This window comes from Microcebus murinus, chromosome 9 (assembly GCF_040939455.1).
Source record: "Microcebus murinus isolate Inina chromosome 9, M.murinus_Inina_mat1.0, whole genome shotgun sequence".
Taxonomy (NCBI): Eukaryota; Metazoa; Chordata; class Mammalia; order Primates; family Cheirogaleidae; genus Microcebus; species Microcebus murinus.
Window position 1 is genome coordinate 28,048,720 of NC_134112.1, and position 23,645 is coordinate 28,072,364.

The 23,645-nt window shown below is 36.0% G+C and overlaps 1 protein-coding gene and 1 pseudogene across 3 annotated transcripts in view; both read right to left on the reverse strand.

Annotated features, from left to right (window-relative positions):
• STK31 (serine/threonine kinase 31) overlaps positions 1-21,379 on the reverse strand; it is a 92,453-nt gene extending 71,074 nt beyond the window's left edge. For 2 of the 3 annotated variants that reach the window (XM_012773323.2, XM_076006174.1), the window contains exons 1-6: positions 21,272-21,379; positions 19,339-19,385; positions 19,197-19,249; positions 10,407-10,505; positions 5,214-5,288; positions 3,608-3,766 (exon numbers count right to left, since the gene is read on the reverse strand). In XM_012773323.2, the coding sequence (XP_012628777.1) occupies positions 3,608-3,766; positions 5,214-5,288; positions 10,407-10,505; positions 19,197-19,249; positions 19,339-19,385; positions 21,272-21,321 (483 nt within the window). In that variant the 5' untranslated portion in view covers positions 21,322-21,379. Of the gene's footprint in view, positions 1-3,607; positions 3,767-5,213; positions 5,289-10,406; positions 10,506-19,196; positions 19,250-19,338; positions 19,395-21,271 lie in introns of those variants that run through there. The other variant, XM_012773322.2, reaches the window with a different exon arrangement.
• LOC105875896 (elongation factor 1-alpha 1 pseudogene) lies at positions 16,172-17,785 on the reverse strand (annotated as a pseudogene).
• Positions 21,380-23,645: the final 2,266 nt, after the last annotated feature.

Sequence of the window (23,645 nt, forward strand, 5' to 3'; positions counted from 1 at the left end):
AGGAAATTCAAACTATATATGCTCAAGGATCACCAACAATCACTACCAAAAAAAAAGAAAAAAGAATTTTTTTGATCCACAAGGCAAAATAAGAAAGTTTTTTAGGTTAACAAATACAGGTTTTGTAAATTTTTCAAAGCATAAAATTTGGAAATACACACACTGTATCAAGAGGCTTGAATTCACAAAGAATACCAATATAAACAGCAAATATGGTCCAGAATTCATTACCAATCAAATGGGATCAGGCAGGCAAAGCCAACAAACTCAAAATGTAATTCATTGAAATATATCACATTAAGATTTTAATCAATCAGATACAGTTTTCTAGTTAACCTCTTTCATACAAAAACCCTTGGTTTCAACCCTTATTATCGAAAATCTATCTAAAATTCAAGAACAACTTCCACCCCTAAGTAATGTTTGAAAACTACTGCTGGAATATGAAAAATTATTAATATTTGAAGAAACTGTCAAAAAAAAAAGAAAGAAACTCTGTCTTCGGGCAACATATGAATGCAAATGGAAATAATCTACTTTCTACAAAAGTTCTAATTGACTTAAAGCTGAAGGACCTAAAGGTCCAGTACTCCTTGCTTAGAATTTTTTAATGCAGAAATGTGATTTTTAGACTTCTCTCTTAAGTAAAATGCTTTTTGGTTATACTCACTAATCACAATCAATATAAAGTTTTAAAATCAGATTGTCTCTTAAGTATATCTAATCACAAAGACTGAACCTTGAACTTGAAACAAATTCTGTGTTCTCTCCAGTTGAAACAAAAAGAATGACATGGCAGAGATGATACATGGATGTTTTAATACTACACTTTACCATAAACATATATGCTATATACTTTTATAAATATCAAACATTTAATTTTTATCATGAGAAATGCGTTATATTTTCTGCTAAATTCTTGTGAACTGGAGATAGATGCATACATGTACTTTTAAAACATATTTAGGTATTTAAAAGGCATAAACTTAACCTTTCAAATAAATCTAGTCATTCATGTAGGATACAGAGCTATCAAAATCATTTAAAAAAGATTTATGTTACTTTCCTAACATATATTTCATTCTGTTTTCCAAACCGGTAAGCTTTATTCAGAAACCAGAAAGCATCACTTGATTTCTAATTTATTCTACCTAATCTTATCTGTATATATTAGAAAATAAGCTAAAAGTTCTTTAAATTGTTAAACTCAAATTCTAATCTCTAGTTTTCATTCCCCTATTCTACATATAAATTTTAAATAAAGGCATATAAGAATAGTAATTTAATCTTCATTTGATCTTCAGCAGTTTGTAATCACCAGTCTATCAATTTCAACTGTGTGCAGCATGGGCGTGAAACTGCTGGTTAAACAAATATGCTGAAGGAATTTTCAGTGCCTAGGACATCTTCTGGAAGTGTGCAGGATTTTTGCTCGTTTTTGTTTTTACTGAATGCCTACTATTCATCCATTTACTCAAATGCTAAATAAACTGGATGCTCATCTAACATCTAACAGGCAGAAAGACTAGACACAGAAAAATGAATATTTGTTCCAACCAAAACAGTTTTGTCTCTACCAAACTCACTAGCCCATGGGGGAGAAAAAAATTACAAGTCTACATGCTTTATATACTGAGTGACTAAAATAGCCGCAAGGGAGTGGATGGTGGGTATTAGCAAAGACTTCACTTAGAAGATTACATTTGAGCTTTGAGCTGAAAATTAACAACTAAATGTGGCTTTCTAAGCAGAGATATCAAGAATTACTATTTTTTTCCAGAAAACATCCAGTTTGCCAATTAGCTAAACTCAAATAAATGATCTTTTTACAGAATTAAGCATCCAAATACAAATGTTTATATATAGTACACCTACAAAGAATCTATGAAGCATACAAAAACATTCTTAGGCTGGGTGCGGTGGTTCATGCCTGTAATCCTAGCACTCTGGGAGGCCAAGGCAGGCAGATTGCTTGAGTTCAGGAGTTCGAAACCAGCCTGAGCAAGAGCGAGACCCCGTCTCTACTATAAATGGAAAGAAATTAATTGGCCAACTAAAAATATACACAAAAATTAGCAGGGCATGGTGGTGCATGCCTGTAGTCCCAGCTACTCGGGAGGCTGAGGCAGGAGGATCGCTTGAGCCCAGGAGTTTGAGGTTGCTGTGAGCTAGGCTGATGCCAGGGCACTCACTCTAGCCTGGGCAACAAAGTGAGACTCTGCCTCAAAAAAAAAAAAAAAAAAAAAAAAAAAATTCTTAATTGAAGTTTCTTCCTTCAGTTCTAGAACTATAACTTTTTCCCCCTTGATTCTTGTTTGTTTCAATCAACATAAATCTGTGTATCTTCCTACTATGAAGATAGCATGGACTTGAGCTCTAGCCCTAGTTTTTCCCTAATTAGCTTTATGACTAAATAAGTCATTTAATTATTCTAGACCACAATCTCTTTACATGTAAAATAAGGCAAGAGCAAACAAATTCAAAGGTCTGTGAATTTAAGGTATTAGGGTTCCAAGCATGCAGAAAATTCAAAACAAGCCTCTACCTTGGTCAAAGCATTTATATTAAAGAAGGAAGTAATAAATTTTAGATTTTAAACCAAAAACTTAAATTTTACATTAATATCTACACTTTATGTTTATAAAAGTCTGGGTTTTATATGTAGAAATGTTTTTTATAAGTAATTATAGTGCAATCAAAACTGCACCAACACACCTACAAGATTCTCAAAACAAGAAATAAAGAGGCAAATATGATGTTTCTGAATCCCTACTATTCATGCATTTTCTCAAATGCTAAATAAACTGCATACTCATCTTAATACCTAAATTGTAATTTAGGTTTTATTAAAAATATTCCAAAACTTAATTACTATTTCTTATAATACTGATTAAACCATTTTTCACATAAGCCACCTGAGCTGCTAAAATAATTACAAACCTGATTACTTTGCAATGTAATATCCCTCACCAGCACTACAACTCACCAAAAGAACCACCATTATTGCACAGAAGATTTAAAAAGAGGTACGACTTCTATAAGACTACTTTTGAAATTATCAGATGTCTTCCAGAATTAGGTTACTATTTCAAAATTCAATGGAAGTGAATGTAAACTAGAATTCAGATTAGCAGATCACTGCCAATTACTACATCAAACAGTATGAGCCTCTGTCAAAATGACAAAATCTGATTAAATGACCCCAATTTCAAATGTGTAATACTTATAGCCAAGACTAGATTAACAATCACTTTTATGTAGTAAATACTTTCTCAAAAACAAACAATAACAGAATAACTGCATTCATATTTCCTCCACTATATGAGATTATCCTTTTAATCTTTTACATCAGAAAAAACTATTTACATTTATTCTATATATATACACACACACACACATATCACTCTTCTCTATTCAAGAATGTTTACCTAGCAATGATAAGTACTAAAATATTATATAATTGCTTCTGAGTTATTTTATAATTCATATTTTTCACAAATTTGTACAGACTTTTATGTTAAAGTCAGTGAGACATAACTACACTTCTATTTTGTTTCAAACATATAGTTATACTTTCATTAACAAAAATATTTAAAATCTGACTTGCCTGATCAAACTGGGTAACTTCTTGACCAGAAGGAATTTGTAGTCCCCAAAGTCTATACTTCTTGGCAACACTAGAAAATTGCAGCTCCAAAGGAATTTCAACTATATCAGACCGATTTAGAATTTCGGTATTTCCATAGTCAATGTACCTCACCAGACACTGGAAAAAATAAGAGATAAATACCAATACTGAACCTACATTAAATATCTCCAAAGAAACCACCAATTTGCTGCTTTCTGTTAATTACCTGTATATCAAGATAGCATTTTACCTCAAGTTGACAAAATGCATTCAGAATCCAATCTCTAGTAATAACCTCAAAATAAAGAAAATCCATAGTCCATGAAATTATAGTGATCTCTATATTTGGTACTAGCGAAATTCCAACAGTATCTTTTCTCATTTTGGTTTTTTAAACAATTGGTATTTTAAATAAACATGAACCTCTGAATATTATGGCCCTCTCCTATCTCTCCTAATGTTAAAAATCAATCAACATTCTTAAGTTCAAGTTGGAAACAATAAAATCTGAAAAGAAAGGCAAAGTTATCAAACTAGCTTTTATAAAATTAAATCCATTCCAGCAAAACCTTGGAAACTAATCAAATTCACCCTTACCTCCAGTTCTGTATCTGTTTAAAAGATTAAAAAAGAAAAATAGTTCATTACAAGCTCAAATGTCATTCTATCCTTTAATTTATAAGTTAAAGCCAATCCAAAAGCAAAAGCAAAATATGATCTCCAGTTGTCAAATCATGGGGAAAAGGTCTATTGGTAAGGTCTATCCCACTAAGATAAAACCATTACCTATCATAGTAATAAATAATGAGTTTTAAAAACAAAAAGATATTCAGAGCATTAATCAAATTGTTTCACCCCTCACATTATACCAAAAATAATTTTACAAAACACATGTAACATATTTTAAATCCAGAAAGCAGACACAGAAAAAACACTAAAGGCAATTGTATAGAGATGCTTTTACATAGCCTGCAGTGTGCAATTGCCATCAAACAGCTATTCAGAATCCCATTTCCCCAAATCTCCTTAAAAAAATCTTCCCATGTAAAATATTCACAATGTCAAAAAATAAAATGGCTTAACACAAAGAAAATTTATCACATCTAACCCAGGCATGAGAAAATAGCAAGCCAATCTTTATTATTAACTATACTCATATCAACTAAATAAAAGATACACCTAACTTCAGGACCAATCGAGTTTTCCTACTCATCAATCACAATAGAATGAACTTGTAAAAGTTATTTATGAGCAAGAACCAAGCATAATTATTAAGAACTAAGATATAAAGAACCAACCAGTCACCAAAAATAATCTACAAATTATATAATCTATTTTTGGACAATCTCAGGTGATTATATTCAAATTTAAATTCAGAGAAATATTCCCAAATCTCAATTGTTTTTAAACAATTAATTTCTTTTGTGCTCATTAGAGGGAAAAAGTATGTTTAATTAATTTACAACTTCAATGAACCACATCTTATTATGATTATGAATAAGCAATGAAGAGCTAAATAAGCATCAAATTTTGGAACCAAAATAAATATTCTTTAAAGCAAAAAAACTGAACACTTATTTCCTGCCTTTTCATCACTGATGATTTTCAGCACTTTGCATCTGTACCAACACTTATCTTCAGAAAATAATCCACCATAAATCTACAAAGAGAAAAAGAAAGCAAAATTATTTGGCATTTTAATGAAGTAAAGCATGTGAAGTAGATCGGAATGAAGGTTAGCATTTATTAAGCACTTACTATGTGTCAATAAGCACTTTATATTAATAACTTATTTAATTTTCACAACAACCCTATCAAGTAAGTACTAAGTGAGTACTCTGTCACCCAGGCTGGAGTGCAGTGGCATGGTAACAGCTCCTGCTATGAACTGCTAGGCTTTAAGGGATCCCCTTCCTCAGCCTACCAACCAGCTGGGACTATAGGCAAGTGCCACCATGCCCAACTAGATTTTTTTTTTAATTTTTTTGTAGAGATGGAGTCTCACTATGCTGCCCAGGCTGGTCATAAACTCTTAGCCTCAAGCGATTCTCGCTCCACTTCGACCTCCCAAAATAGTGGGATTACAGGTGTGAGCCACCACACCCAGCCTGATTTTATACTTTATATTTAAGGGTCATTGGCTTTTAAGTGGATAAAATTAAATTAGATAATATTCTTAATACTGAACTTTCATTTATTTCAAATTTATACTTTAGTTTAATGATGTTTAATAAAAGAGCAGAGAAAATTTATATACTTTCAATCATTTTCTCAGCCTCAGCACTACTGACATTTGGGACTGGATGAGTCTTTGGGGCAGAAGGGGAGGCCGTCCTCTGTCCTGTGCATTACAGGAGGTTTACCAGCATTTCCCCTGGCATCTACCCACTAGATGCCAGTAGCATAACTTCTAGTTGTAACAACCAAAAAACGTCTCCCAAAATTACCAAATGTCTCCAGGGGGTAGGAATGGGGGCAGGGGGGATACAAAATCCTCCAGGTTGATAACCACTTTAAATCACACATTCTCAATTTGGGCAATATCATTCCTAAAGAGATGAAAAGTGGTTCTTTTGGAGAGAAAGAATCTTAGATATTACAATGGCTGTAGCTCTCCAAAGTTAAACTCTACTTGACAACATAGATAGATACACAGAATATCTGTGGTATTAAAATATCTTGAGGGAGAAAGCCCACTAGGAAAAAAACAAGACTAAAAATGCTTCCTAAGAGGGAATAATGAAAAAAAGTTTGAGAAACACTGCATTAGGTAATAGAGTATAAAATTAATTTAAAATGTATCACTGAACAAGGAAAATAATTTACAGATTTATTTTAAAGCAAAAATAATACAAAATGTGCAACCTAAAAACACTCAATTCACCAAAACAACAAAGTACAACTAAATTTAGACACACAAATGAATATCTAACAAATCAAATGCTACAAAGGATAGATACATTCAATTAGTACTTAATTCTAGTTCCTTCAGCTAACATTCAACTGGAGAACAAAAGAGAGCATTACTGGCATGGTACTCTCTCCTAATCCTCTTATTTATTTGTAAGCAAACAGGATTAGAATAACAAAAATAGCTGATATAAAACAGTTCTATTACAATTTCAAACTCTGCAAAAGATCATATTATCTTTAATCAAGGCTTTGTAATAATATACCAATATGATTAACAATTTGGTATGAGATAAGGGACAGAAATGTAATGGTTTATCGCAACCCAGTTGAGGCAGGGTTGGGGATGCTTGTCTCCAGGAATAGAGCTGGGACCCAATCAAGCTGAGGAATCTGAAGTTCTTGGCCCCATTATTGTGAATAACCACAACTACCACCATAGCATACAAGTCTACCCCAAATAGAACTATTTGTCTTTAGAACATAGTCAGAACTATACATTCACTCCCATTGTGCCTGGGCCCAAACTCCTCCTCGCACAACTCCACTACTCATAGCCTATGACCAGCTTACATGGTGAGAGGGACAGAACACTTGGACCCCTAAAGAAAATTTACAAAGTATAATCCATTTATGAATAATCAGAGGAGGCTGATTAATAATTTATAATCAGATGCCTATTATTGTTGCTAGTTTAAATTTTGATAATATAAGTAATTTATTTCATATTCAACAAAGGAAAAGAGGATTATGTCTCAATCAATGTATAACAATATTAAACATAGTCATAGAGTACAGGGAGGCTAAAAACCTAAAAACTTGGCCAGGCATAGTGGTTCACGCCTGTAATCCTAGCACTCTGGGAGGCCGAGGCGGGTGGATTGCTCGAGGTCAGGAGTTCGAAACCAGCCTGAGTAAGAGCAAGAAATTAAATGGCCAACAAAAATATTAATTGACCAACTAATATATATAGAAAAAATTAGCCGGGCATGGTGGTGCATGCCTGTAGTCCCAGCTACTCGGGAGGCTGAGGCAGAAGGATTGCTTGAGCCCAGGAGTTTGAGGTTGCTGTGAGCTAGGCTGACACCATGGCACTCTAGCCTGGGCAACAAAGTGAGACTCTGTCTCAAAAAAATAATAATAATAAACCTAAAAACTTTACAAATTGCATTACCTTATCCATTTGACACTTAGCTCCAAGCTACATTCCTTCCTCCCTTCTAAATTTTTATTCTACATTTTTATTGGATTTTAATTATTTTTAAACAAAACCAATAAAAGTTATTAAAAAGAAAATAAAAGATATCAAAAGAGATAAAGAATAAGACTTCCTTCTCATCACTCTCCAATATGGGCTGCCAGAAAATAATTTTACATTTATACTAATTCCACATATATAAGTACACTAGTACATATGTTTATGCTTTGTTTTTTATTTAGTCATATGGGCTCATTTTATATACACTATTCTGCACCTTATTCCATATCAGAATACAGAGATCTACCTCTGTCATAGTCTGTTTGAGCTGCTATAACAAAACACCTTAGACTCAGTGCCTTATAAACAATTTATTTGTCATATGTCTGCAGTCTGAGAAGTACAAAAGCAATGCTCCAGCAGATTTGGTGTCTAACGAGGGCCTGCTCCTTACAGATGGTGCCTTCTTGCTGCTTCATGTGTCCTCATATAGTGGAAGGAACAAACAAGCTCCCTTGGGCCTCTTTTATTTGAGGTCTCTTTTTTTTTCCTAGTAAAGTTTCTGCATGTAATGAGGTCTCTTTTATAAGGGTACAAATCCTACTCATGAGGACTCCATTTTCTTAACCTAATCACCTCCCAAATCCCTAATCACCATCACCTTAGGGGTTAGGTGATGCACCTTAGGGGTTAGGGTTGCAACATATGAATTTTATGGGAACAGAAACATTCAAACCAAAGCAATCTCCTCCCTTGTTTAAATAACCAGGGCCTAGAGCAAGTTAAGGCAACCTAGGTGCCCAGGGAACAAAATTTAAGGAAGTATTCACTTTCAGTTACCAACCCTGCACTTACTTAAGTGTAAAGGAGAAGACTGCCTCCTTAAATTCTGGACTTGCCTCACTCTAGAACCAACCCTCAAAAATAATTACTTAGTATTCCAAAATAAGGATCTAACATAATTCCTTAATTTTTCCAATGCAGGGTAACAGTTAAGATGATGAGCTCTGTAGGGTTTTTTGTTTTTTTGTTTGTTTGTTCTTGAGACAGAGTCTCGCTTTGTTGCCCAAGCTAGAGTGAGTGCTATGACATCACCCTAGCTCACAGCAACCTCAAACTCCTGGGCTCAAGCAATCCTACTGCCTCAGCCTCCCAAGTAGCTGGGACTACAGTCATGTGCCACCATGCCCAGCTAATTTTTTCTATATATATTAGTTGGTCAATTAATTTCTTTCTATTTATAGTAGAGACAGGGGTCTCACTCTTGCTCAGGCTGGTTTCGAACTCCTGACCTTGAGCAATCCGCCCACCTCGGCCTCCCAGAGAGCTAAGATTACAGGAGGTGAGCCACCACGCCTGGCCTCTGTAGGTTTTAATACTTGATCAAACATTAACTAGCTAGAGACTTTCATAAAGTTATCCTGGCTGTGCCTCAATTTCCCCAAAAAAACTATGATAACACTTGCTTCATAGAGTTGCTATGAGTATTAAATTAGCATATGCAGAGTGCTTAGAATACTATCTCATGAAGGAAGTAAATACTATTATTATTACCACTACTATTGTAACATATTGAAGACACTGAATTAACCTCTGGTTTTGCCTATTACAAATAATGCTGCAATAATTATCTTTGTGTACTTATAGAAATGTCCAAAGAGTAAATTCCTGCGCATCCAAGATTATAGGTATCTATTATTTTGAAAAAGATAGTTAATACTCATATACAGTCATTTGATTTAAAACAAGATGCCAATACAACTGAGTAAAGGAAATATGGTCTTCTCAATAAACAGTGTTGGCATAACTGGACATGCACATGGACTAAAACTAAACTGCATCTCTACCTCACATCATAACCAAATAATTTACTGGGGATAACCACAGCCTTTGATGCAAAAGGTAAAAGCTTCTAGAGAAACACACACACACACACACACACACACACACACACACACACACACACACGGGATATATCTATGATCTTGAAGTAAAAAGGTTTTAAGTAGGAAACAAAGCATATACCAAAAAAAGGAAAAATTAATAGATTTCAAATGGTATCAGCAAAGTGGGTAGGTAAGCCACAGACTAAGACATTACCAATACATATAAAAGACTCAAGAATACATATAGAATTCCTACAAATCAATCAAGACAAATAATCTAGTTTACAAATGGAAAAAATATTTGAATAGACATGTCACAAAAGAAAATATTCAAATGGCTAACAAGAATATTAAAACATGTTAACCTCAGCAGACCAACAATACAATGGTTTGGTGAAGATGGAGAAACTAGAATTTTCACAAATTGATGTTAAGGATGTAAACTGGTTCAACACTTTTACAAACCTTATATGATTCCTGATATATGTGGAATCATACCGTATTTGTAATTTTGTGACTGGCTTATTTTATTCAGCATAACATCCTCAAGATTCATATATATATATATTGTAGTTTTTGTCAGAATTTCTTTCCTCTTTAAGACTGAATGATATTCAGTCCATAAATATTTTGGAATCAATAAATTTACTATGACAGTAGCTCATACAAATTCTAAAAATCAGCCTCTTCCTTTCAAATATACCAAAAATTCCAAAAACTATAAAATCTAAGATACAGAACAGTAACAAGAGGGAGGAAATAATTATATTCAAGAATGACTCACCTTCTTTGGATCAAGATTACCAAAAACTGAATTGGCAAGGGGACAAACTTCAGACAGTGAACAACCAATTGTCATGATCTCCTTATTTCTATTGATATTCTAGAAAGAACGGATATAAGATTCAGTAAAATATTATTTAACACTTGAGGGTTCTACTAAGCATGACACTGAAAAGATTTAGAGATTTAAAATTAAATCAAATTCTTTTTTAAGACAGAGTCTCGCTTTTGTTGCCCAGGCTAGAGTGAGTACCGTGGTGTCAGCCTAGCTCACAGCAACCTCAAACTCCTGGCCTCAAGCTATCCTCCTGCCTCAGCCTCCCGAGTAGCTGGGACTACAGGCATGCACCACCATGCCCAGCTAATTTTTTCTATATATACTAGTTGGCCAATTAATTTCTTTCTATTTATAGTAGAGATGGGGTCTTGCTCTTGCTCAGGCTGGTTTCAAACTCCTGACCTCGAGCTATCCGCCTGCCTCGGCCTCCCAGAGTGCTAGGATTACAGGCATGAGCCACTGCACCTGGCCTAAATCAAATTCTTGTATCATTATTTTTTCATAATTGAAATAGATTATTTATAAGAAATGAGACTAGGTTACAGAAAAAGTTTACTTCCCAATGAGTTCAAATTACTTGGAATTCAAACAAGATATTAATACCAAATATTATTAAATCATATGGAGAGAATTCCTTAAAGACCTGCTGATCCCAGAGCTAGGACTGGAAAATATTTAATAAAAGATATAATAAAAAATGAGGCCAGGCATGGTGGCTCACTCCTGTAATCCTAGCACTCTGGGAGGCCGAGGTGGGAGAATCATTTGAGCTCAGGAGTTCAAGACCAGCCTGAGCAGAGCAAGACCCCATCTCTACTAAAAAAAATAGAAAGAAACTGGCTAGACAACATATACATATACATATACATATACATATACATATACATATACATATACATATATTAACTGGGCATGGTGGTGCATGCCTGTAGTCCCAGCTACTCGGGAGGCTGAGGCAGGAGGATAGCTTGAGGCCAGGAGTTTGAGGTTGCTGTGAAGCTGTGAGCTAGGCTGATGCCACGGCACTCTAGCCCGGGCAACAGAGTGAGACTCTGTCACAAAAAAAAAAAAAAAAAAAAGATGAAATATTTAATAAAAGAACATCTGATGGTGCCAGAAAGTAAAGAAGTACTCTTTCAAGAACAGCCAAGTGCAATGGTATGCACCTACATCCCAGCTACTCAGGTGGCTGAGGCCAGAGAATCACTTGAGCCCAGAAGATTGAGGCTGCAGTAAACTATGATATCACTGCACTCTAGCCTGGGAAACAAGTGAGACTCCCTATCTATAAAAAGAAAGAAGTGCTCAAAAAAGCATGAGGCATGTTTAAGGACAAGTAGCCGACCTGTGTTCTTTGGCCAACTTTGTCTCAATGACCAAAGTTGAATAACTTAGATAATTATCTAATAATGACAACCTGGAATTATAAGCTATGGAATAAATATCCATGAGTCTTATAAATAAATGAATGAATAAATGGCAGAGAAGAGACAGCTCTTCCTTATAGAAGAATTCCAATTAATAAATGTTGGAGGCCGGGTGCAGTGGCTCACGCCTGTAATCCTAGCACTCTGGGAGGCCGAGGCAGGAGGATTACTCGAGGTCAGGAGTTCGAAACCAGCCTGACCAAGAGCGAGACCCCGTCTCTACTATAAAATAGAAAGAAATTAATTGGCCAACTAATATAATATGGAAAAAATTAGCCAGGAATGGTGATATATGCCTGTAGTCCCAGCTACTCGGGAGGCTGAGGCAGGATTGCTTAAGCCCAGGAGTTTGAGGTTGCTGTGAGCTAGGCTGACGCCACGGCACTCTAGCCTGGGCAACAAAGCGAGACTCTGTCTCAAAAACAATAAAAAATTTAAAAAATTAAAAATTAAAAAAATAAATGTTGGAGGAATGAGGAGAATACAAAATCATCATTATGCAAGCACTATAGTAATAAATAATAAAATTCATGGGTGAAAAGTTGAGGAGAAATGAGATTAGACAGTCTCAGTATGTATCCCCCTAAAATATTTATAAACTACAAAATAAAAAATAACTTTACAGTGAAACACCCAGAAGTTGGCAACTTAACCAAGTGGATCAAGGTTAACATCATCAATAATAAGATATATCACACCATGAACCCAAGATTATATGCTGAGAAAGACACAGTATCACTTCTGTGATATTTTTGCCAATCTATGAGAAATCATCAAACAAACCCAAATTAAGGGTTACTCTAAAAAATAACTAATACTCATCAAAAGTGTCAAAAATAATGAAATACAAAGAAACTATCAAAAGGTTAAAGGAAGGCCAGGCACGATGGCTCACGCCTGTAATCCTAGCACTCTAGGAGGCTGAGGCAGGCAGTTAGCTCAAGGTCAGGAGTTTGAAACCAGCCTGAGCAAGAGTGAGACCTGTCTCTACTAAAAATAGAAAGAAATTAATTGGCCAACTAATATATATAGAAAAACTTAGCCGGGCATGGTGGCGCATGCCTGTAGTCCCAGCTACTAGGGAGGCTGAGGCAGTAGGATTGCTTGAGCCCAGGAGTTTGAGGTTGCTTTGAGCTAGGCTGACACCACGGCACTCACTCTAGCCTGGGCAACAAAGTGAGACTCTGTCTCAAAAAAAAAAAAAAAAGGTTAAAGGAAACGAAGGATACACAATTAAATACAATGTGGGATCCTGGATTGGAACCTCAAACAGAGAAAAGACAAAAAAAACCACTAAACTTTGAATAGGGGCTATAGTTCAGTTAACAGCATTGTCCCAATGTTAATTTCCTGGCTTTGAGAATTATACTATGGTTATATAACATGTTAGCTTTAAGGGAGATTGGGTGAAGAGCATACAGAAAGCCTTTGTACTAACTTTGCAACTTTCCTGTAAATCTAAAGTTCTTCCGAAATAAAAAGTTAATATACATACATATATGTGTCTATCCTAAAGAAATACACTAACAAAATATTCAACAAGGCTGGTTATCTGTGATGACTGAAAAGAAATATTGAAAGAGCAGTTCCAAGGACATCATGATAAGAATGTCACTGTATAGAAAGAACAGTAACTGAATTTACACTGACCCCAAGAAACATCAGAAGCAGCCCTTGTGACTAAACCCCTCTCTAATCAGTGCTCTAAGTGAAGTTCAGAACACATCAAAATATTCCACATAATCATACTCTATATGGACTAAAACAAATGGAAGCTCTTTCTTTCAAAGAAAGAAGCAGGTGGAGTCAAATACTGCAGATGCCTTCAGCTACTACTCATTAGTCTGGGCATACCAATAATTGTCAAGTGTTCTCTTATAAGTGGCTTATATAGCAGAAATCCAAGTGGCAGGAAAACAGAATATATGTGATCTTTATCCTGACTTGCCTCCACATATTTCTAAATCTCTATTTACTGTTCTCCACACATACATCCCACTCCATCTCCAATCAAATTTTACAATTTGCTTCTTGAAATAAGCATTACATTCATTAGTATATCATTAGAAATTTTAATTTTTAATCTTTCCATGCATTACAAGCATGTTTCCTTTTTAAAATATGTTTAAATTTCTATAGCGGCCTCAATTTCATTATTGAAATCAGAAGTTAGCAAATTACAGCCACCTGTTCTAGCAAATAAAATTTACTAGACCACAGCTACACACATTTGTTCATATATTATGCATGCTTTTGCACTTTTGCTAGTGCTGCTTTTGCACTACAACAGCAGAAATGGCAGAGTGCAATAGTTGCAACAGAGACCATATGGCCCACAGTTATCAGTATTTACTCTCTGATCCTTTACAGAAAAAATTTGCTGACTCTTGGTTTAAATTATAGCTCCAAATTCAGTCAACAGTTTCACAAATAAGAACAACAAATCAAAGTCCAAAGCGGCAGTAACCAATACAATAGCCAATATCCACTTAAAATGTGACCAGTCTGATTTGAGATATGATGTAAGTCTAATACAGTGGATTTCAAAGACTTAATATTAAAACAAAGAAAAATAAAATATCCTGTTCATATTTTTATGCTGATTACATTTTGAAACAATACGTTGGATATACTGGATTAAACAAAATATATTAAAATAATTTCACCTGTTTTTTACTTTCTTCAATGAGGCTGCTAAAAATAATTAAAAATTACTTATATGACTCACATATTTCTACTATACAGTACTGGTCTAGAAAATCTTCAAGCTTAAAAATTATGTTCCTATAAAATGAACTTAAACATAAAATTTATCATCCAACCTGGGACACGAGAGTAATACAGGTGCTATTAGTAAAACGAACATAGAACCAGAACATGTGGGCACCCTTTAGAAAATGTGCATAAGCAGAAACAAATTTACTTCAAGTTTTCTATAATATCACCCTTGTACAATATGTTTTCTACATGCAGTCACGTGCCACATTATAATGTTTTAGTCAGTGACAGACTGCATATCCAACAGTGGTCCCATAAGATTATACTGAAGCTGAAAAATTCCTCTTGCCTCATGATGTCATGATGTTGTAGCCATCATAACATCCTAGCACAACACATTACTCACGTGTTTTTTTTTTTTTTTTTTTTTTTTTTGAGACAGAGTCTCACTTTGTTGCCCAGGCTAGAGTGAGTGCCGTGGCGTCAGCCTAGCTCACAGCAACCTCAAACTCCTGGGCTCGAGTGATCCTTCTGCCTCAGCCTCCCCGGTAGCTGGGACTACAGGCATGCGCCACCATGCCCGGCTAATTTTTTATATATATATCAGTTGGCCAATTAATTTCTTTGTATTTATAGTAGAGACGGGGTCTCACTCTTGCTCAGGCTGGTTTTGAACTCCTGACCTTGAGCAATCCGCCCGCCTCGGCCTCCCAAGAGCTAGGATTACAGGCGTGAGCCACAGCGCCCGGCCGTACTCACGTGTTTTGATGCTGCTGTAAATAAACCAACTGTGCTACCAGCTGAATAAAAGTATAGCATACACAATTATGTACAGTACATAATACTTAATAATAAAAAACTATGTATTTACTATTTACTTATATGTTTACTATACTTTTTTCCTTAGTGTAGTCCTCCTACTTATTAAAAAAGAGTTAACTGTAAAAGAGCCTCAAGCAGGTGCTTCAGGAGGTATCCAGAAGAAGACATTGTTATCACAGAAGATCATAGCTCCATGTGTGCTACTGCCCCTGAAGACCTCCCAAAGGGACAAGATGTGGAGGTAGAAAACTGATGTTGATGATCCTGACTCTGGGTAAGCCTAGCCTAATGTGCGTATTTGTGTCTTAGTTTTTAACAAAAAAAGTTGTAACAGTAAAAAATTTAAATTTAAAAAAAAAAAAGTTTATAGAATAAGGATATAAAGAAAATATTTTTGTACAGCTGTACATTATTTAAGCTGAGTTATTACAAATGAGTCAAAAAGTTAAAATAATTTAAAACTTTATAAAGTAAAAAAGTTACAGTAAGGTTAATTTACTAATCAAGCAAAACTTTTTTAATAGACAGTGTTTGTAAAGTCTACAGTGGTACACAGTAATGTCCTAGGCCTTCAACATTCATTCACCACTCACTCACTGACTCACCCAGAGCAGTTCTAGGCCTCCAAGCTCCACTCATGGTAAGTGCCCTACAAGGGTGTACCATTTATCTTTTTTTTTTTCTTATTATTAAACTTTGTTGTAATGGGTCTCAAAATTCTGTGACAGATTTTTGGTCAAGTTGTTTCCATTAAAAAGTACTGATTTTAAAAACTAATAACTTAAAACTGCCACACAAAAAGAAACAAAAGTGGTCCACAAAACATTCTCCTTTCCTTCTGAAGGTTTTACGATGCGTTGTTATTAACAACCAGTCTTTTACTATTAAACTTAAATGGCCAATTGAAACAAACAGTTCTGAGACCACTGATTAAGAGTGGGGTGGCAGGTATTAGGGATAATATTCATTTAGCCTTCTGAGTTTTCTGGAAAGATTTGGTGACCTTGCCAGCTCCAGCAGCCTTCTTGTCCACTGCTTTGATGACACCCACAGCAACTGTCTGTCTCATATCACGAACAGCAAAATGACCCAGAGGATAGTCTGAGAAACTCTCGACACGCATGGGCTTGCCAGGAACCATATGGCAGCATCACCAGATTTCAAGAATTTAGGACCATCCTCCAGCTCCTTTCCAGAGCAGCGATCAATCTTTTCCTTTAGCCCGGCAAACTTGCAGGCAATGTGAGCAGTGTGACAATCCAGTACAGGAGCATAGCCAGCGCTAATTTGGCCTGGATGGTTCAGGATAATCACCTGAGCAGTGAAGCCTGCTGCTTCCACTGGTGGGTCATTTTTGCTGTCACCAGCAACGTTGCCACAACGAACATCTTTCACAGACACATTATTTACGCTGAAGCCTACGTTGTCCCCTGGAAGAGCTTCGCTCAAAGCTTCATGGTGCATTTCAACAGACTTTACTTCAGTTGTAACATTGACTGGAGCAAAGGTGACCACCATGCCGGGTTTGAGAACACCAGTCTCCACTTGGCCCACAGGGACAGTGCCAATACCACCAATTTTGTAGGCATCCTGGAGAGGCAGACGCAAGGGCTTGTCAGTTGGACGAGTTGGTGGCAGGATGCAATCCAAAGCTTCAAGCAGTGTGGTTCCACTGGCATTGCCATCTTTACGGGTGACTTTCTATCTCTTGAACCAAGGCTCGTTAGCACTTGGCTCCAACATGTTGTCACCATTCCAGCCTGAAACTGGCACAAATGCTACTATGTCAGGGTTATATCCCATTTTCTTAATGTAAGTGCTGACTTCTTTAACAATTTCCTTGTATCTCTTCTGGCTGTAGGGCGGCTCAGTGGAATCCATTTTGTTAACACCAACAATTAGTTGTTTCACACCTAGTGTGTAAGCCAGAAGGGCATGCTCACGGGTCTGCCCATTCTTTGAAATACCAGCTTCAGATTCACCGACACCAGCAGCAACAATCAGGACAGCACGGTCAGCCTGAGATGTGCCTGTAATCATGTTTTTGATGAAGTCTCTGTGTCCTGGGGCATCAATAATAGTCATATAGTATTTGCTGGTCTCAAATTTCCACAGGGAGATATCAATGGTGATACCATGCTCACGCTCAGCTTCCAGTTTATCCAAGACCCACGCATACCTGAAGGAGCCCTTTCCCATTTCAGCCGCCTCCTCAAATTTTTCGATGGTTCTTTTGTCGATCCCACCACATTTGTAGATCAGATGCCCAGTAGCGGTGGACTTGCCCGAATCTACATGTCCAATGACGACGATGTTGATGTAAGTCTTTTCCTTCCCCATTTTGGCTTTTATGGGTGATTTTCACAGCACCTGTGTTCTGGCGGCAAGCCCGTTGCGAAAAAGCCATTTTTTATCTTTTATACTGTATTTTTACTGTAACTTTTCTATGTTTAGACATCTTTAGATACACAAACACTTAGCAGTGTGCTGTAACTGCCTACAGTATTCAATCCAGTAATATGGTGCACAGGTGTATAGCTTAGAAGCAATAGGCTATTGCACATATCCTAGGTATATAGTAGGCTATACCATCTCAGTTTGCATAAGTATACTCTATGATGTTTGCTCAAAGACAAGATCACCTAATGATGCATTTCTCAGAACACAGTCATCAAGCAAAGCATGACTATGTATTTAAAAACTTTTGGTTAATCATATTATTCTACAACTTTTTTCTCATATTTTTTTTTGAGACAGGATCTTGCTCTGTTGCCCAGGCTAGAGTGCAGTGGCATCATCATAGCTCACTGCAACTTCAAAATCCGGGGCTCAAGCAATCCTCCTACCTGAGTCCCCTGAGCATCTGGGACTACAAGCACATGCCACCATACATAGCTAACTTTTCTATTTTTTGTAGAGACAGGGTCTTATTATATTGCTCAGGCTGGTCACAAACTCCTAGCCTCCAGTGATCCTCCTGCCTCAGCCTCCCAAAGTGCTAGGATTATAGGTGTGAGCCACTAGGCTCATAAATTCTTGTATTTCCGACATTTCCAATTCACCCTACTCCCACAAAAAGGAATTCCAATGCTATAGGAAGTATAGATAAATGTAATTCCCCTCCTTCCCATATCATGTATAGTTCAAAAAATCAAAAATTAGTGGGTAATTGTGTTCATTAGAGGGATTGATCTTCAATTCTGGAACACAAGTACATTGGTGCTTTGCTTTATATTTAAAATTAAATAAACTTATTTGACTTGCAGCCTTCCATAGAAAAGTAGAAATGTTTCAGTAGTGCTTTCAACTTTACAATAAGAAAAGTACTATATTTCAAATTCATATTTAAGCCATCAGAAAAAAATGACTAAGATTTTAAATTTTACTATTTTTCAAAAAACAATCTTATAAAAGACCCCTAGATGGGGCTGTAACTTCACAGATACAAGCTCTCAGGATTGTCAGCAATTTACATAGCCATTCTTGGCATTAAATTGTGTGTAATTCTGAAATCATGATCTTGATGATTTTTTTAAATTTTTTAACTTGGTATATTATGAATATACTACTCATAACTCAGGTAAAATCCAAGGTGTAGCCATTTGTCTTGTAATAATGCCTTGTGCTAAATTATTAAATTAAAATTAGACACTGAGAATAATACTGATAAATATATTTATTCCTGGGGTGTTTTTGGTTTTGGTGGGGAGGACCTGGGTTAGCATAGGTTAGAGGAGAAGAAGAAATCAACCTGGCTGCTATTTACCTGGGCCCAAAATGTTACCGCATCTTCTACGTGACTTCCAACCACATCTTCAACTAAAACCAAATCACAGTGCAAAGAAAATTAGAAATTAATCAGTATCATCTAGCTTTTTACACCCCAAAATAATTTTTAGTGTCAGTACCTTTATTGTAATGTGTATCTTCATCCATTTTGACAACTCCTGAAGAACTAAAACAATTCAGTAACTTGAATTAGGTTATAATAATCCATCCACTAATAATGAATAAACATTAAACCACATAATGTTCAAATGCTTACATGTATGTTTTGTCCTAAATTATCAAAATTCAAACTCTATTTTAAAAACGACCTCGAAGATATTTCCTTCAATAATTAATTCTTTTGTTTTGAGTATACTGTAGTATGCAATTTCATCACATATAATCTCTATCCTTAAAATTATCTCTTTAGCCAAACTTTTATGAATTCACACTGAAATGGATAATTCGTATACATTTTGATCAGTTACATAAATCAATACTTTGGAACAATGTGCAAATTCTTTTAAAAAAAATTAACGTCCTCCCAAAACAAGAGTAGGACTTCTACAATGTAAACAAAGAGAAACACTTCAAGTAACAGAACAAAGGCTTCAGACTGGTAATCAATATTACATACAAGGCACCATGGTTACTACTTTTGAAGAAACCCTGGGGATTAAAGACTGCAAAATAAATCAATTTTGCCCGTTACTTCAAATATAATTTTCATTATATAATATCATACTTTACCAACTACAAATTATTTCAAAAGAAATGTCTACTACTATATAATTTTATCCTCAATACACTAGAATATTGCACCTTCCATTCATAAAGTTGAAGGAAAATTAAAATATAGATTTTTTTTAGACATAACTGCCATTTGAGTTGTATTTAACTCACACTAGTTGTGAGCCCCAGGCCTCGTGAAACACATGTGACTCACACGTCTCTTTACCTTGGGAACTAGTTACTAACTGAACTATTTTTCAAGTTGCATATAACTCATGCACAGAAAACAATAAAAAAAATAACAAATTTTTCATTAAACTAGAAAGGATCATTTTATTTTTGAAGTTTTTATTCTGTTTTTGTAATAAAACACTGAAGCCCTAAGGAAAAAATTTTCTTTCTAGTGTGGCAATGTGTTAAAGACCTTCAAAAACACCACTATACCAAAGTTCCAAATACTCACTCAACTACGAAAAGTTATTAACTCTTCATCACAGAAAAAAAAATTCCTAAAATTTTAAAACTTCATTCTTTAGTTACAGCTTAAAATTTTTTTTCGTATACCAAAGCCCAGACTCCACTCACCACTACACAATATATACATGCAACAGAATTCAATTTGTACCCCCTAAATCTATTAAAATTTTAGAAAGGAAAGAAAAAAGAAAAAAAATTCAAATACATTAAGTGGCATCAAAACATCTTCAAAACAAGGATTCTTTAATACTAGTCAAAAGTACCTTTTAAATTCAATCGACCAAAAAGTTGTAAAAACAAGTTTAAATCTGTTTAAGGAAATTATATATTTCTCTGGAAGACATTGTAAGTCTTAAACTTAGTAGAAATGAAAATGTTTACTTTGGAAATCCCTCCACACATTTCAAGAAGCTACTTCAATAGTTTTAAGATCTTATTTTTAAATGACTGGCCCTGATGATTATGAAGGAATCGATGCCGTACCCACTTTCTGCAAACCTGGATCACCAAATGGAACGACTAAATCTCCACTTCAAGAAGAGAATTTGTAAAATAACAAGTAAGGGAGCTCCTTGACACTTCTTGCTTTATGGGGGATTTTGAAGTCTAAATAGCACAGAATTTGCAGGAAGGAGAGGAGAGATTTCCAACCCAGAGCAGGCCTGTGTGTCTTCACCAAAAATCACTCAGGCCTGAGTTATTTGCAAGCCAGTTTTGCCTCCTGGCAGGTAGTGGCGGCTCAAAGACGGTGGAAGGCCAGGAAACGGGCCTCATCCCAGGCTTGAAGACCTAAACGCAAACAGCGACAAAAATACAGTCCTTGAAGCTGCCACCATCTCACCTACTACAAGGACTACTACTGACCTCACACTTTCCGCCACAGACTCTTTAGAAAAGTGACCCTGGCCCCACATGGCAGGCCTCAGCCCTCCGCCCGCCACCGTGGCTCGCCCTCCGCCCGCCGTCGCGCACGTGCAGAAGCTTACCGTGCGTGCTTCGCCTGCTGGGGCGCCTCACTGCGCTTGCGCACATGGCGTTCCGCCATCATCCGGGTTTGGCGGGAGCCGCACCCAAGTCACGTGGTTGCCAAGGCCTCGGGCCTAGGAAGAGGCCAGGAGGGCGCGCGCTCGGCGCTACCGACCCTCACGCAGGGGGAGCAGCGCACTGAGGCTGCGCGCTGGGGATTTATGGGAAGGGGACTTCTCCACACCTGCAGGCCAGTGACAGGTGGTTCTTCAAAGCTTTTACCATGTAACTCTGCAGTCTAAAAATAAAAAAAAAAAAGAAAAAAAAACAAAGCTTCAAGCAATGACGTAAGATGGCGACGTGAGGTTTATTGGTCTTTACTAATTTGTTCGCGCAGATTTAAATTTTTAAAACGTACAAATTAGAAGAATCTCAACATTCTTTTTGCACCACGGAAAGGAGAAAATGACTTTGGTAAACAAAGAATGCGTTTTTCAGATTAGTAGCTTTTCTTAACCCACCTTAGCATCCGTGGATCTCTCTAGTGTTGCAGCTTTTTTCACATTAAGCATGAACATAACACAATTTGTTTATCTATCTTTTGATAGACATTTGGATTGTTTCTAGTTTGCAGTTGTTTCAGATAACGCTGCTATTGTGTGCAAGTCCTTAATGTAGTTTTGCTGTAGGTTATATCTAGATACTACACTGTGTGGCAAAACTTGCACAATTGAAAATTGCCTCGAGTTAATTTTTAACAGCTTGACTGAGGTATGATTAATATACAATAAACTGCAGATATCAAAAGTGCGCAATATTTGAGTCAACATATGTATATAACACCATTGAAATCACTCCCACAATCAAGGTGAAGTTTTCCATCACCCCTAAAAAGTTTCCTTATGCCCATTTATAATACCTGATGCCCCAGAGAAGACAGTATTTGTGAAGAGAAGAAAAAAGAAAGAAGGAAAAAGAAAAAAAAACACAATATCTGGTTCCCCCCTCCCTTCCCTAACCTTTCTGCTTTCGGTCACCATCTGTTCGTTTGCATTTCTAGATTTCAACATTAATAGAATTAAACTGTGTGAGCCTTTTACCTGGTTTATTTTAAATAGAGTATTTTGAGATTCATCCATTTTGTCCCATATATCAATAGTTTATTGCTTTTTATTGCTGTTACTATTCCATTGCATGAATATAACACAATTTTTTAATCTATCTTTTGATAGACATTTGGATTGTTTCTAGTTTGCAGTTGTTTCAGTTAAAACTGCTATTGTGTGCAAGTCTTTGTATGGACATGTTTCATTTCTCTTGAGTTAATACCTAGGAGTGGAATGGCTAGATCACAGAGTTGTGTGTGTTTATGAAACTGCCAGACTGTTTACAAAGTAACTGTGCTATTGTATTAATATATTCTCACCACTAGTGTTTAAGAGTTAGAGTTGTTCTATATCCTCACCCTCACTTAATATGGCCAGTGTTTAGATATTATGTATAGTGGTATCTCCTTGTGGTTTTAATTTGCATTTATTTCCTTATTGACTAAAAATGTTGAGCATCTTTTCATGTTTATTTTTCACCCGTATATCTTCTTAGGGGAGGTATCTGCTCAAACTTTTTCCATTTTCTAACTGGATTGTTTTCTTGAGTTTTGACAGTTCTTTATATGTTATGGATACAACTCCTTTAGATTTGCAAATATTGTCTCCCAGTCTATAGCTGTTTTTTGCTTCTCTAAAAAGGGCATTTCAAAGAGCAAACGTTCTTAATTTCAGTGGAGTCCAATTTATCAGTTTTGCCTTATGGATTATGAATTTCTTTTTGACATTTTTGTTCTGTCATGCCAGCACCCCAGCGCTAGGGTGCAGTGGCATGATCATAGCTCACTGCAAGCTCAAACTCCTGAGCTCAAGCGATCTTCCTGCCTCAGCCTCCAGAGTAGCTGGGACTACAGAAACACAACACCATGCCCCATTAATTTTTTTGTTTTTAGTAGACACAGGGTCTTGCTTTTGCTCAGGATTCAGGCTGGTCTCAAACTCCTGAGCTCAAGTGATCCTTCCACCTTGGCTTTCCAGAGTGCTAGGATTACAAGCATGAGGCACTGCACCCAGCTGGATTTTGCTTTTGTGTAGTATCTAAGAAATCTCTAACCTACTACACAAAAATTTTCTTCTACATTTTCTTCTAGAAGTTTTACATATTTGGGCTCTATATTTATATTTATAATTCTTTTGAATTAATTTCTTAAAAGATGTGAAACATG